This window comes from Eucalyptus grandis, chromosome 11, assembly GCF_016545825.1.
Source record: "Eucalyptus grandis isolate ANBG69807.140 chromosome 11, ASM1654582v1, whole genome shotgun sequence".
In the NCBI taxonomy this organism is placed as follows: domain Eukaryota; kingdom Viridiplantae; phylum Streptophyta; class Magnoliopsida; order Myrtales; family Myrtaceae; genus Eucalyptus; species Eucalyptus grandis.
Genome location: NC_052622.1, coordinates 19996508 through 20012800, shown reverse-complemented (window position 1 = coordinate 20012800; position 16293 = coordinate 19996508). Strand labels below are relative to the sequence as shown.

The following is a 16293-nucleotide window of genomic DNA, read 5'->3' as shown; positions in this document are numbered from 1 at the left end:
TGTCCAGCATGTCATTGGACTAGCAAAGCAGCAAATACAGCATTTCTATTGCTTTTTTTTTCCCGCTAATATGATATGAGTAGACAAGAAGGACAAAGTCAACCAGCACACCCTCGCTCCAATCCGATCCGATCCGACGCTGGTCACCTGCAACACCAAACACCCCCTTAGATCTGACAAATATAAAGGGAAAAACAAAAACAGCTATCCGTCCGGCAAGTTGGGTGCAGACGAAACTGTAGTACCTTGAAGAGCTCGACTCCTAACGTTCCATAAAGAATCTCACTTACTGGATCAGTAATAAAAGACGGGAATACGCTCTCATGAATAGGAAAAATAGATTGCCGAGGGTAGTTTACTCCCAACTTCTGTATACCGCCTCCATAGCACTGGCAAGTTGGGTGAGGACGAGCACGGCAGCAGCAACCATGTTCTCAAGCGCAGGCTTGACCTCAATGTATTTACGATTCTTGAGTCCACGGTCAGGGTTAACCCACACTCTTTTTGGTTCGAGCACATCAAGAATCTCTGTGATTCTGTCAACGATCTCTTCAGTTGATGTAATTCTTGGAGAGTGACTGTCATAGACACCAAGGCCAATCCCAGCAACACACTCGACTCCCTCGCAGAAAACTGAAAGAAGCTTCCCATCAGAGCGAGTGTTCTCGATTGTGAAGACATCAGCATCCATGTCAATGATTGAGTGGATGATGTTATTGAAGTGGGAGTAGCACATGTGAGTTTGGATCTGCCAGTCAATAAAAACCGCCAAGTGAAATCAGTATATGGAACAGACTGCACCCCAAAAGAAAAGAAAAAAAAAAAATCAGTATATGGAGGAAATGGAGCTTCCCACATTGGGAAAGAAAAAACAAAACAAAAAAGCAGAAAAGGATTGGAGCTATGAAGGGACCTGGGTAGTATCCTTGACACCACAGTTAGTGATTCTAAAAGAGTGGACAGCCCAATCCAAGTAGAAAGATTGTTCAGACATTCTCAGTGGCAGACCCTCTCTCAAAGTTGCCTCATTAATTTGAATAATATTGATCCCTGCTCAGACTTATGCTGCACGCTCCTAACATCTCTCTCTCCACTTGATTTGTTTAATAAATGATGGATGTCGTATATGCTTCCTTCCCCTCCCCACCCTTGTACCCTACTCAGTCCTCCCTCTTTGAAAACCCTAAGTGTGCAGGTGAAGATATCAAACTTCTACTGCACACTCCCAATATCTCTCTCTCCACTTGATTTGTTTAATATATGCTGAACGTTGTATATGCTTACTTCCCCTCCTCACTCTTGTACCCCAATCGGTCCTCACTCTTTGAAAACCCAATCTCAACAAGAAAGGGCGTGTGGCTTGAAGCATATAAGTTTGAGCCTCAAACGAATCAACATTTGCTAATAATGTTTAGTTTTGGTGGGCTTGAGCTGATGTACGATGTTGGGTTTGGTAAATTTATAATATAGTATCAGAAATTGGGTAAATCTGTTCGTCTCACCCAATTACTAATGTTCTATAAAATTTCTTTTTTTCCGCTTCCAAGCAAAGGTTTCTACGTCTGCACGGTTACCACTCTCACAGCGCTTTTCTAAAGCAACGCTCTTTAAATAATGCATGAGGCTAAATGGTGCTCATATATGGGAAAAATCCCCATCTATGAGGTCGCATGTGAATCGTGTCGTTCCTTAAATTCTAGTTTCCTATAATTTAAATTTAAGAGTATAATAATAGCTTTAAAGGTGATCGTTTTATGGACTAAAATTCCAATTCCTCCAAACACATATTATAAGGGTGTGTTTGGGAATATCTTAAGGTGTGTTTGGAGGAAATTGACGTTGGTTTTGCGGCTTATTTGTGTGAGAGTCAGGGTAGGGAATAATATTTTAAGGCGTGAGGAAACTTGTCTGAGAGTCAGGGGGTGGAAAAGTACATACCCTTTACATTATAGAACATAAGCTAACGTATTTATTCTGTAGGTTAGCTTTGCTATCGAATGTATCTGACTTGTAGTTCCCTGGCTGTAGCGAGTGAACGCGCTAGCCCTTACGCCTTCAGCTAGGATGAGAATTAGTCTGACCCGGCAATTCCCTCCACACGCATCTCCATGATAATACATCGCCTTAAACCGAGTGGGGTGGTAACTTTGTGAGGATCGAGAGCTTTAATGGGTATCGGCTTAGGGCGTGCTCTCTCATCCACCGTTCCTCCCAGCATCCGATCCCCATCTCAAGCACCTCTGGTATCTTTGTCTCCTTGCTTAAAGTAAAGCATCCCCTTTTACGCCCTTTCTTTCCTCTGGGTAAATGAAAAGGAAGAGCCGACCACTAGACCTACGAGACATGATTTGGAGGACACTAGGTGTGCTTGGAGTCCGATAGCACACCTTGTTTGTCTAGGAGTCCAATTTCCTCCAAACACAACCTTAAAATATTGACACACCTACCGCCCGGCTTTGAAATTCTGAGTAGAGATGTGAATGTTATTGACTAGATCCCGAGACGGGGCCAAGATTCATGGGTGGGCTTTTCACTTGCCTAAAAACGTAATCTAAGCGAGAGTCTTCGTAAATTTGCTGAGATTATTTTGGGCGGTTCATTTGTTAGGTGATATATTATGATGTTAATGAGAAGGAAAAAAAACACGTATTACTTAGTAAAATCAATTTTTACGAATCAGTCTTTAATAAGTTTAGTATCTTCCTTCGGACAAACAAGTTAGACATGAGTTGAAATGTATTCAAATTTAAATGGTCTCTCTAGCAAGAAATTGGTCACGTGGCGATGCACTTAGTAATGGAATGACTCAATAAAAAGGGAACCTCTCTCTCTCTCTCAGCCTAGACCATCTACATGTCGCAATCATGCCGCAGTCTCCCCCGTTGCCCGTGCTTTCATGTCGTGTCCGACCATGTCCGAGCGTGTCGACTTTTCTTGACACATTTCGACATGCGTGTCCGGAAGACAATGGAGGGTGGAGGCGAGGGCAAGGGAGCAAAGACGAGGCCATGAGTGACGGTGAGAGACGGCCAAAGAAAGAGCATAGACTGAGGCGAGGGCCGCCACTGTGATGCTGCGATGGATCGGCGACGAGGCTGCAACTGTGAGGGAGAAAGGGCTGAAGGCGAGTCGGTAAATGATTGTGATGAGGACCAAGAGCAAGCAAAGATCGAGAGGAAGAGGAGAGGGAGGCGGTCGTGCGGTGAGGAGGAGGAGGAGAAGGATCAAGAGGAGAGGAAGGGGGTCATGCGGCGAGGAGGAGGAGGAGGATCGAGAGGAAGAGGAGAGGAAGGGGATGGTACGGTGAGCAGCGAGGAGGAGGAGGAAATGTGGTGTGGTGACTTTGATGGCGTGACTTTTAATTTTGGGGAGAGGGGAAGTGACAGCATGTCTGTTAGGTGGTGGGGAGGGAAAGAAAAGTGAAATAAATTTGGGAGTGGGGGAAATGGATGAGGGAAAGAAGGGAGTGGGGTGGAACCCCAGTGGGGACTTTTTTTTAATCGGAAAAATAAATAAATGACATTAAAAAATAATTTCGAAAAATAAAAGTACTGAATTTTGAATAATGATAAATTTTGGTCATTGTATAAGATCATGGATCTATTTAAATAAATTGATTTTAATTTCTTATTAGTCATTAGTTTCATCAATAACTTTTGTTAAAGTTAAAAACATGTTTCCAAACACGAATATCCATTAACTATGAATATGTCTTTCGAATTTCCAATAAATTGATTTATTAATATTATTAGTGTAAATTCATCGTAGGCTCTTTTTTAATTAATTAATGATTTATTTATTTATTTATGAATTTGAATCAAATTAATTAAAAAATATATATTCATTTAATACACAACGTGTCCCAACATGTCAAAATTCTCTATTTTTGATAAATGACATGTCGTGTCGTGTCTGTGTCGCGTGTTGGTACTACTTAGGCCATCGCCTTCTCTCTCTCTCCTGACAAAAATTAAAAAAACCACGTTGGCATTTTTTAGGATTGAACTATACAAATTTGACAAATTTTGGAACTTGATTGTACCTTCTGTTAGTTTTAATACTCAATTGCAATTTTTTGACAAGTTTTAGAATGTTAAGTGCATTTATCTCTAAATTTTTCAAGAAACAGGAAATTTCTAGAGGTTCCTGTCTTGCGTATTTATCAGCAAGTGCTAGAATTATAAATGGACAATGGCCACGTCAGTTGGCTTGTGTTTCTGGCACAATTGTTCGAAGGACCTATCACTATTCAACCGGAATAGGAAAAATGTTGTTTTCCACCCTGATTTTAACTTTTTTCGGTTAGACTGATTAAGTTTTGAATAGTGAGACTTTGTAAGACTCTGAATGTATATTTGTGGATTCGGATGAAGCTTTTATGAGGAATGCTAGTTTATAATTACCCTCTACGCATTGATTACTATGGATTAGTCGAGTGGTCCAAGCAAGAATACCCTCAAGAAGCAAGTAAAGCTGCGGATGAATGAATGAGAATTTACTCGTCTGGATACAAATTTAAATTTCTTTTGTTCCTTCCTTGCAAATGTTTTAAAAGGAGGTCAAGCGGATTGAATATCAAAGATACTAATATCAGCTTGACTTATTTCACTTCATGCTATCGACTGAGTGGAAAGACGCAAGTAACCATTAGAACATGACAGCTATTTTGAATTAAAGGTGAATAGCATATCATTAGTCAATCATATGAGTACAAGCTCAACTTAGCACATCCTTTGCAATGGCTAGTTTGTTATCTCGAGTGTCAACGGAGCCGATACAGCAACTCAAAATTTAGAGTTTTGCACTGCAGCACATCAAGTCGAGTACATTGCGCTACCCATTCAAACTCACTGCTGCAACCGACATATTTGATACATGAGGTGCTCGTCCATGGACAAGCTAGTTTTAAGCTTGCCATATCTTTAGCAGCTAATGCATTAGGCAGCAGATATCAGAGGTCTTTTCACATGAGACAGCAGGAAAGTTTCTTTCCAAGGGACAGTAACCATAAAACAGAAGTCCGAAGCAAACGTTGATGCACAAGTGGTGACAATAATTTTACTCACTACGACAAAACTAAAATACCCCAAAGAGTATGACTAGTATCATTCCATAGAGAAACTCAATTATCATATAAATAAATAAAAAACACGAATACAGGGAAGTTACTCATACTTTTCCTTTTTGGCATGGGCAAGTTCGGTGCGGAGGAGCTCAGCGGCAGCAACCATGATCTTGAGCGCACGCTTGACCCCATTGTGTTTATGAGTCTTGAGCACAAAGTCAGGGTTAAACCACAATATGTTTGTTGCAAGCGTCTTGATGGTTCTGTTAGCAATCTCTTCAGTTGATGGTATTATGAGAGAGTGGTTGTCATAGACACCAGGGACAATCCCAACACCATACTTGACTCCGTCATGGAAAACTGAGGAGAGTTTCTCATCAGAGCGAGAGTTCTCGATTGTGATGACGTCGGCATCCATGTCGAAGATTGAGGGGATGATGTCGTCGATGTGAGAGTAGCACATGTGAGTGTGGATCTGCCAATCAATACCAGCCACCAAGTGAAATCGGTATACGTGAAAAATGGTACTTCCCACATAAAAAAAGGAAGGGAGTTACAAAGGAACCTGGGTAGTATCCTTGACATCACAATTAGTGATTTTAAAAGAGTTGATAGCCCACTCCAAGTAAAAGGATTGTTTGGACTTTCTCAGTGGCAGTCCCTCTCTCAAAGCTACCTCATCAATTTGAATAACTTTAATCCCTGCCTTCTCAAGATCCTCGACTTCGTCTTTTATGGCCAAGGCAATTTGGTAGCAAGTTTGAAATCTGAGAAATAGATATTTTATTATTCTAGTCCTGAAAGGAGAAGTGAGGATTCAATCCCATGTACACATGAAGTTCACGTTCTTTCGTACCTAGGTTGGTCATTTCGGACAAAGCACCGGTTGAGAATGGTGACAGGGCCTGTAAGCATTCCCTTAATCGGGCGAGCAGTCATGCTTTGGGCCGCGGTGGACCAGAAGACAGTCATTGGCTTGGGGCGGCTCACATCACCATAGATGATGGGTGGCTTCACGTAATGAGTTCCATAAGATTGCACCCACCCGTTAATGGTGAAAGCCAAACCTGACAACTGCTCCCCAAAGTATTCAACCGTATCATTCCTCTGCATTGGACACACAGGGATCAAGATGTTTAAGAAAGTGTTAAATTCCTGATCCAATTTCTAGAATCAACTAGAGGATACTATAAGAAAAATCTTGACTTTGGCAGCAAAAAAATCTCTAGAGTACACCAGATTTATGTAGAGTAGGCCACAGTATTATTGCAGAGATATTTCCCCTTGAAAGTTGGTTTACAAGCTCATTAAGAGCTGACTAAGGACAAGAAAATCTCTTACTTGAGCAAAGATTTTTGCATGAAGAAGTCAGTGATGTAGGCCTATAAATAGGCTTATGGTCGTCCATTTTGAGGGGCAGACCAACAAGGTCAGCTCCTTCCTCATCCCTTTGTACTACAACTAAATAATAAAAGCTTTTCTTTCGTTCCTTTGTGTTCCCTTGCCGCTACTCTCTTTTACACATTCTTGTTGTTACTTTGCCAAATCATTTCTCACCCACATTGTTCTTAGTTCTTTTGCTCTCTTAATAGTTCACACACAAAACACTCACTTGCACACACTCACATCAAACACACGCTTCCGCAAATACCAATAGTGGTATTAGAGCCACGTTCTTGGTTGGTATTGGGCGTTTGTCCTACTTACCTATCCCTAAAACTATCCTTTCCAAATAACCAACGACTAAACTATGGCCAACTCTACCTCATCCTTAATTCCCATTCCCATTTTTTATGGGAACAACTATGACTTTTGGAGCATAAAAATGACTACATTCTTGATGACCCAAGACTTATGGGACATTGTGGAAAAAAGGTTGTGAGACTCCGCAAAAATGTGCAAGTATTCAGAAAGATAAAAAACAAAAAGATGCAAGGGCACTATACTTTATTCAGCAAGCACTCTCAGAAACGATATTTCCAAGAATAATTGGAGCAAAGACTACAAAAGGGGCTTGGAAATACTACAAGAAGAATTTCAAGGATTAGAAAAGGTATGCACTATTCGCCTTCAAACTTTGAGAAGAGATTTTGAGAATTCTAAAATGAAAAATTATAAGACCGTCCAAGAATATTGTCAAAAATTAAAGGAGCTAGTTAATCAAATGAAAGCCTATGGAGATGAGATCACCGATCAAAGGATTGTTGAGAAAATATTGGTGTCACTTACTAAAAAATACAACTCCATCGTCACAACTATAGAAGGAACTAAGAACTTGACAATCCTGTTAGTAAGTGAATTAATTGGCTCTCTAGAAGCACGTGAGAAAAGACTAATGGCACAAGATGAAGATTCAGTTGAAAGTGCCTTTCAATCTAGAATAAACATACGGTCTCGTCAATTTAAAAATGGTGGAAAGAGCTCATGGAAAAATAAAAGAGGAGGAGAAACTACACAAAAGGAAAATTATCCACCTTATAGATTTGCAAGAAAACAAATCATTTGGAGAAGGATTGCTAGTTTTTTTTAAAAAAACAAAAAAAAACAATGCCACTTTTGTAAAAGATATGGCCACGTAGAAAAAAATTGTTGCTCGAAAACAAATAATCAAGCAAACTATGTAAAAGAAAAAGGAAGTGAAGTGAATACATTCTACGCAGGCCAAGTGGCAAATGATAAAAAAAAAATGATACATGGTATATTGATAGTGGGTGTAGCAATCATACGACGGGAGATGAGTCTATATTCACCGATATTGATAAGTCGGTGAAATCCCAAGTAAAATTGGGCAATAGTGCATTAGTAGATGTCAAAGGAAAATGCATCATCACCGTGGAAATGAATAAAGGCCCAAAATATATACATACTGTATATCTTGTCCCTAGTCTTGCACAAAAGCTACTAAGTGTGGGCCAAATGATACAAAGTGGGTATTCTTTATACTTTAGAGGAGATGCCTGCATTATTTATGATAAATATAAAAATAGCATTGCCTCTGTTAAGATGGAGAATAAGAATTTTCCTATTCGATGGTATTATGTCAGAGATTTAGCCATGAAAGCTCAACTTGATGACTCATGGCTATGCATCGAAGATTTGGCCACTTCAACTTTGTTAGGCTAAAAACTATTCATGAGAAAAAAATACAATGAGAGACTTTCCAGCTATTTCAGAAATTTCAGATGTTTGCAAAGGTTGCCTCCTTGGAAAACAACAAAGGCAGTCCTTCCCATCTGGAGGTAGATGGAGGGATAAGAAGCCATTAGAGCTAGTTCATATGGATGTGTGTGGTCCAATAAGATTCTCCACACTCAATCAGAATAAATATTTCATCATATTCATTGACGATTACACAAGAATGATGTGGGTATACTTGCTTTGAGAAAGATCATAAGTTTTCTTTATCTTTAAAAAATTCAAGAACCACATCGAGAATCAAAGTGGCCGAAGAATCAAAGTTTTAAGGAGTGACAGAGGCACGAAATACAATTCAAAGGAGTTTAATAAATTTTGTGAAGATGAAGGAGTCCATCATCAACTAACTATTGGCTATGCCCCGGAGCAAAATGGTGTAGCCGAAAGAAAAGGACAAGAAAATCTCTTACTTGAGCAGAAATTTTTTAATGAAGAAGTTGGTGATGTAGGCCTATAAATAGACTTGTGGTCGTCCATTTTGAGGGGCAGACCAGCAAGGTTAGGTCCTTCCTCATCCCTTTGTACTACAACTAAATAATAAAAGCTTTCCTTTTGCTCCTTTGTGTTCCCTTGCCGCCACTCTCTTTTACACATTCTTGTTGTTACTTTGCCCAATCATTTCTCACCCATATTGCTCTTAGTTCTTTTGCTCTCTTGATAGTTCACACACAAAACACTCACTTGCACACACTCACATCAAACACACGCTTCCGCAAATACCAATAGAAAGAAAACATAGCTCCTAAGATATCTATCTATCTATCAATCTACATAATCTGTCCTAATTACAGTACCAGATTAAAACACTGTCTTACCTCAGGCTCCCCATGAATCAAGACATCTATGTCAAGCTCTTCTTGAAGCTTGACAACTTTCTTAATTTCCACCTCGATGGCCTTAACATATTCTTCCCAAGACATCCTATGATGAAGTGCAGTCAGAGGACCAATGAGCGTCATAACGAAATGGATAAAAGCCCGTGCCATATCTATCATCGCTTATTGGAAAAGAAAGATCTAGTTTGCTCACCTTTTGTCCTCAAACTCACGGTGCACTCTTCTGAGTTCCTCGCTCTGAGGGAAGGAGCCAATGGTGGTTGTTGGGATGACTGGCAAATTAAGTTTCTTTTGCTGAGCATCAAGTCTAACACTCACAGCTGTGGCACGGCGATGATCATAGCCCTCCAAAGTAGCAGCCTGAGAGAGATGAGAATATCAAGAGTTCAAGACACCAGTAATATCATTTTCATTGGTATTTTTGGAACGCATAAAAGATGAAGGGTAACTAAGCAGAAAAACATACAGCCTTTTGGACAGCTTCGTTTTTTACTCTTTGAGAGGACTTTCTTGAGGCCTGAGCAGCAGTATTAGCTGAGTAGAATGCCTGAAAACAGAGCCATCAGCAATAAGCATTGAAATATCATCTCACAACATTAGTAATTAATACTTTGGAAATTGAACATTATGCTTGACATACACCCTAAAGTTGCTAGCTAACAGGCCTAGTTTAAATTAAGAACTTTGCATCCTAGTGACTGTATTCATTCTAGAAAATAAGCTAACAATATGTATTACCACCACTGTTAAAACTCCCTAGTAGCAACAATGACAGTATGGGCATGCTATGCTGCTTTTCAGCATCATCTTTAACAAAAAGATAACAAACCGTACCTCATCCTTTTGTCCAGCCAATGCCTTGGCCAAGGCGTTGACTTCAACAACCTTCTGAGTAGCAAATGCAAGCCATGGCTTGATTTCCTCATTTAACTCAGTCTCGTTAACTACGTCGACAGGAGTGTGCAAAAGAGAGCAAGAGGTGGAGACCACAACTTTGTCTGCAGATAAATAAGGATCAGATGTCAACTTAAGGATACATAATATGCAGATCATGCTATATTGAAAAACATATGCAGAAAGTATTACCTTTTCCCACGATGCTCTCGAGAGCATGGAGGGTGCTGAGTGTTTCAGCAAGATCATTGGCCCAGATGTTCTTTCCATCGACAACTCCAGCAAAGAGATACTTGCCTGTGGGGAAACCACCCTTGATTAGATCAAGAGTCTTGTCTCCATCGACTATATCCAATCCAAATCCAGTGACGCCCTTCAAGGAAGTAAGAACTTTATATGCCTCAGCAGGAACATCAGCAAAATAGGTTTGGACGAGAACATTCACGCCAGAAAGACATGATTCTAGTTCCGAGTATGCTTCAGTAAATGCTTGCAGTTGGTCAGAATCAAGATCCAACACAAGGGTGGGCTCATCAAACTGAACCCATGCAGCGCCAGCTGCCTTAAGTTCGGACACAACCTTCCTGAATGGTTTATCATTGGTCAGGAAATGCATTCCAAACATAAGCAAATGAAAAATGCGAGAGAAGAGTTTAATAATATCTTACTTGTAGATGGGAAGTAATTTTCCGAGGAGGGACAGAAGAGAAAAGGTCTTGTCAACACCATTTGCAGGCTTGGATAGCAGCAGATAGGACACCGGGCCAAGAAGGACCGGAACAGTATCTACTCCAAGCTGGAAATTAGCAAATAGATTCAAGAACGGATAGCTTTAACTAATGCTAAGATCATGCGAAGGCACAAGGAAAACAAAAATGGATGAGCTGATAAATTATACAAACAAAAGAATTAACTAAACCAACAAAAAGTGAGAATTTCTCGTTTCCCAAGGGACAGCAGAGGCGGCAGCATCATGAGGGCGGCGGCTGGCGAAGGAGTGAGATGGGAAAGGGAGGGAGGAGAGAGAAGTGCACAGGGGAACATGGAATGAGACTATTGGATCTTTTCTTAAGTGCTAACCCTAAACCGGGTAGTCCGTTGGGGAGTGGTCGGGCAGACCGAGGCTATCGGCCGTTGCCATCGAGTTTGGAGGTGGGTCTTGGGGTCGCCAGACATGTTTCATCAAAAGGACAGCGGAGGCGGCAGCATCGTGTGGGCGGTGACTGGTGAAGGAGAGAGACGGGAAAGGGAGGGAGGAGAGAGAGAAACCCTAAACCCGGTAGTCGGACGCTAAACAACCCCCAGCGGCCTGATTTGTTCACCGTTTCGGACTCTATGCGATTCTGGCTTTGGATAAGGTCACAGAAAACAAGTTTTTCATGTCCGGGGATTCCGGCACTGAATTTGCGGAATAAGGTCAGCTCTTACCCTCTTGGCGTCCTTGTACTCGTTGATGGCCTTCCGAGATGCAAAAGAGAAGTTGACATCGGGACCCAATTCAGGCACCGTGTAGTCGCTGGACCAAATGAGATGGATGGATTAGTTACAAAGAAGAAGAAAAAACAAAATGATTCACTCGTACTTCACTGAGATCTCACTTACTAGTTGGTGTCAAACCACCTGGTCATTTCCATAGCGGGGACGGAGCCGTTTCCTCTGGCCATGGAGGAGTATACATCGAATGGGATCTCACCACCATCCCAACCATATCTGGGAGGAACAGCACCGAGCATTGCGGTGCTGTCAAGCACATGATCATGGTATGAGAAGGTGTTGCTGGGAATGTACGTGATGCCGGCAGCGGCCATCTGCTGCCACATCGATGACCTAAGATCAGCTACGACTCTCTGCAAATCCTCCAAACTGCTCTTTCCATCCCAGAACGATTCGAGGGCAAACTTGAGCTCCCTCTTGGGGCCCATGCGAGGATATCCAACGATGTGGGACGCCATCTCTCTGGATCATCGAGCAAACATCAACTACAGTTAAGTAACCTCGCACAACTCACTCAGTTACTGAGTCTAAAAAGTGGAGGAATTCGAGCGATGCAAGGATCCTACCTTGGAGGAGACCGTACCGGGGAACTAGACAGAACTGTGTATTCTTTGCAGTAACGAGAGTGCGAGGGATAGAGAGGGAAAGAAGAGAGAACGGAGCGAGGAGAAGGGAGTGGTAGGCTGGTTATTTACACATCCGCAGTTTGTAGGTTTTTGTTTTTTTGTTTTCTTTTGGTGACCAAGGAACCGCAGGAGACCCCTTACGGACATCGTCAAAAGCCACTATTTAGACGTAAAGCTCGGGGGAGACTGGCCAGCAACCCACCGCCAAGACCCCCACTTCAATCGTGTTGACAACGAGCTCTCGACCGCAACGTTGCAGGAGAGAGCAAATACCACCTACATTGCCCACGGGTGGATCCGCAGTTTGTAGGTTGATGGAAAAGAAATGCGTAAAACCAAATGGGTACAGAATGAGTGAAAAAGGTTAGAAAAATGGAGAAGACATAGGCTGCAGGGCCTGTAGAGGTTTTGGTCTAGATTCTTGATTAGGATCACCTGACCTTTTTCCAGTACCTTTAAAACGAAAGGGGAAAAAATTATGACATAAAAATGGGGAACAAGTCATTTGGAGAGTGCAAGGGAATGGATTCTGGAATGATTAGGGGGTGAGAAACCACGGCTTTAAGCGGATACCCTTTAACATGGGTTCAATTTCACAAAATAGCGTTTGGGAGGTTCTGTGACGAAATCGGTCTGGTCTTCTCTCTCTTTTCTCTCCCTCCACAATATTATTGACGACTCGATCCTCACTCTATGAAATCCCAATGTCAACGAGAAAGGTTGTGGGGCTTAAAGCATATAAGTTTGGGCCTCAAACGAATCAACATTTGCTCATTATATTTAGTTTTTGATGGGATTGAGCTGGTGAACGATGTTTAGTTTGTCAAATTTGCGATATAGTATCAGAAATTGGTTAAGTCTCTTTTATCTCACCCAATTACTACTCCTCTGTAAAATTCTCTTTTCCGTACCTTAGTAAAGGTTTCTACTACATCCGCAAGGTAATCATTCTCACAACGCTATTTCGAATAAACGTTCTTCAAATAATGCTCATATATGCAAAGAATCCCCATCTATGAAGAATCTCCGTCTATGAAATCCCATGTAAATCCTATTGTTTCTTAAATTCTAATTACCTTAATTTAAATTAAGAAAAAACCACCAAAAATCCTAATTATATCCACAACGACACATCTATTTTGATTTTTTTTTGTGACATCAACATCCTCAAATTATACCCACTGAAATACAATTACTAATAAAAAAAAATCCAAACTTGAGCCTACATTACGCATCTACCCTTATTTGTCAATGTTCCGTCAAATAATTTTTTAGCCAAAATAATGTTGTTTTTCACGTGTAGATAAATTTTTAACAATGCTCATAAGTTTCGGATTTTTTTGGTTACTGAAAAGAATTTATGGTAAACATATCATGGTGGACATAATTTGGAGTTTTTAGTAGTTGTTTATCATTTAAAATTAGACTATAATAATGTATAAGTTAGATAATGTTTTGGACTAAGAAAATGTAGGAATGGGATGCTATTTCTTTGGATCATCGAGCAAACATCAATTACGGGTAAGTAACCTAGCGCAACTCAGTTATTCTGTCTAAAATTGGAGGAATGAGAGCGCTGCAAAGGTCCTACTTTTGCGGAGACTGAATCGTGGAAAGAAATAAATTGCTGTCCATCACAGTTTTTTTTTTTTTTTTCCATTTTTGTCTGTTACTATCGCAGTTACAAAGCTGAAGTTTTTTTTTTTTTTTTTTTTACATTTTGGTCTGTTACTATCGCAGTTACAAAGCTGAAGTTTGTAGGTTGATGGGCAAAGCCTAATAGGGGAGAATGAGAAGAAAGGTTGCAAAAATGAAAGAACATAGGTCGGCAGGTTTTGTAGAGGTTAGGGAGAAAAGTTCGAGATTCTCGAGGAGAATCAAGTGGCCTTTTACAATACCAATAAAACGAAAGGAATTTTTTTTTTTTTAACAAAAAAGTGGATTTGCTTTCGGTCAGAATAAAAAACAAAAGTAGGATTTAAAAGGGACAATGATGAGCTGTTTTTTTGGGTCAAAAAATGGATACTGTTCAAAAAAAGGTCGGAAACCCACTTTATTTTAAGCTGTTTTAAAACACCTCACCCTATTAAGCGGCTTTAGCTAAGCTCTTTTTAAAAAGGCCCACCATTTTAAGCGGTTTTACCTATCAGGTGGCGAGCTGTTTTAAAAGTGGTTTTCCGACCAATAAAAAAAAAAGATAGAAAAAGTTGGTCGGGCACTTTTTCCCGCGTCCTCCCATTCCTTCTTCCGTCATCTTCATCATCTTCTTAAGATATTGGGTCCCACCACACACCAACGCACACGCACACGCCCCGCCACAAGCCCCATTTGTCGTATTCGTTTTTAATTTCTTAAGGGCACGCCCGCACGTCTTCCCCTTCCCTAATAAGAAACTGTCGTTTATTTCCTATTTCCTCTCTCGATGTCTCTGCCGGAACAAAGACGAAGGAGAGTTCGTCAGATGTCCTGTGGGAAGTACCGTGTATAATGATTAATGACCGCGAGGCCTGCCCGTACCCGATACGATTGGATACGTTGGGCTTTGTTATTTAATATATGAAAGTACACTAGACGTGATTGCTGAATAAATCCCGAGATTGGTATTTATTTATAGGCGATATATTATAATGTTAAAGAAAGAAAACGTATCAGTTAGCGAACCGATTTTTACAAATTAGTATTTAATAAATTTAATATTTTTCTTCGGACAAATAAGTTAGATATAAGTCAAAATCTATTCAATTTTAGATGATCTCTTCGGTAACAATATTGAATCATATTATATACATATATATATATAAATATATATATGTCAATGATTCCATTATACATAATCGAACTTGTTCTATTTTTAATTCATGGGACAAAAATTGGTGAATCAGTTAAAATGGATTAATACCACAAAAAACTATAAATTGATAGATCCATGATAGACAGAGAGTAAAACTCCAAATCAGTATATTTGTCAATTATCATGTATCATGCAATTCGGCAATAAACGTTTGTTCCATGCCTAAAAGTTATCGTTTTATTTTGTCCACCTGATGGAAGGGTTGCACATTGCTATTTTTAATCTCTCATTAACTAAAGAAGCCGATGCCTTCACGATATGGTGGGACATGGTGGGCTCTGATAGTTGAGTAGAGGTGATTGTTCAATAGATTCCAAGATAAGCTTCACTTAGCTAAGAAGTAATTTAAGCGAGCATCTTCACAGACTCGTTGCGATTATTTAACAAAATTGATTTAATTTAGTGATGTATTGTAATGTTAACTAACAAGACGTGTTGATCAATAGATCAACTCTTACAGACCAATTTTAATAAGTTTACTATTTTCCTCCAAATAAACAAGTTAAAAAGATAAATCAAAATCCATTCAAATAGCCTCTCCATTAAAAGTAAACATGACTCGATCAAAAGGGAACTTCTCTCCGTGTGTGCCACGTAAACGACTGCTAGTGGGAAACGAGGACATCATTGGAATGCTGTAGTGTGGAATGTTGAAAAGAAGAAAAAAGAAGGTTGCGTGCGGTGAACTGAGGAATCTTTCCTCGATGAATTGCTTAGTCATGCCATCTTCCACAAACGAGAAAAGAGATGGGCCAGGGATCCACCAACACATTGACATCTTTGGCATGCCATCAACGTGAAAAGCGGACCTTTTTCTGATTTGTCCACGTGTGTCCATTTGCCTAAGAAACGGCGAGAGTCATCGGAGACAAACCGGGAGCCCAGAGCAGATCTTCATGCTCTAGGACCCCAAAGAAGATCCGGCAGTTTTGCCACTTTTGTGAGGGCAATTCAGAGAGTCATCCAAACTACAGAAGCAAAAGGATCTATCAATGGAAAGACCCTGCTTCGTCTTTTAGAGAATACTCTCATTGTGCAGATTGCAGGTATGATTGTTAGAGAAGAAGGTCAACGTCTCTCATTTGACTCTGAAATAACTTCCAACTTACACTTTGGAGATTAAAGGCCTATATAAACGTATCCAAAGCAACTTTGAAGATTGCCGGAAATTCCGAACTTGTGTTATCACCATGTCGCAACATACACTCTAGCTTTTCATTTGCGCAAATTTGTTTGTGTTCATATTGTAATTCTCTGTGAGGACTAAATTCCTAAAATCTGAGAAGAGAGGAGATTATAGTGTTGTAAAAGGTGTTTGTGCTTGTAGAGTCA

The 16293-nt window shown here is 40.3% G+C and overlaps 1 protein-coding gene across 1 annotated transcript; it reads right to left on the bottom strand.

Annotated features, from left to right (window-relative positions):
- Window positions 1-355: 355 nt before the first annotated feature.
- LOC120289811 (5-methyltetrahydropteroyltriglutamate--homocysteine methyltransferase-like) lies at window positions 356-11945 on the bottom strand. The gene is made up of 12 exons (XM_039305161.1): window positions 11593-11945; window positions 11419-11506; window positions 10659-10786; window positions 10183-10574; window positions 9931-10094; window positions 9563-9643; window positions 9290-9456; window positions 9076-9181; window positions 5922-6172; window positions 5742-5832; window positions 914-1024; window positions 356-748 (listed from the first exon to the last, which is right to left on the bottom strand). The coding sequence occupies exons 1-12, from the start codon at window positions 11940-11942 to the stop codon at window positions 356-358; spliced, it is 2322 nt and encodes a 773-aa protein (XP_039161095.1). The 5' UTR covers window positions 11943-11945.
- Window positions 11946-16293: the final 4348 nt, after the last annotated feature.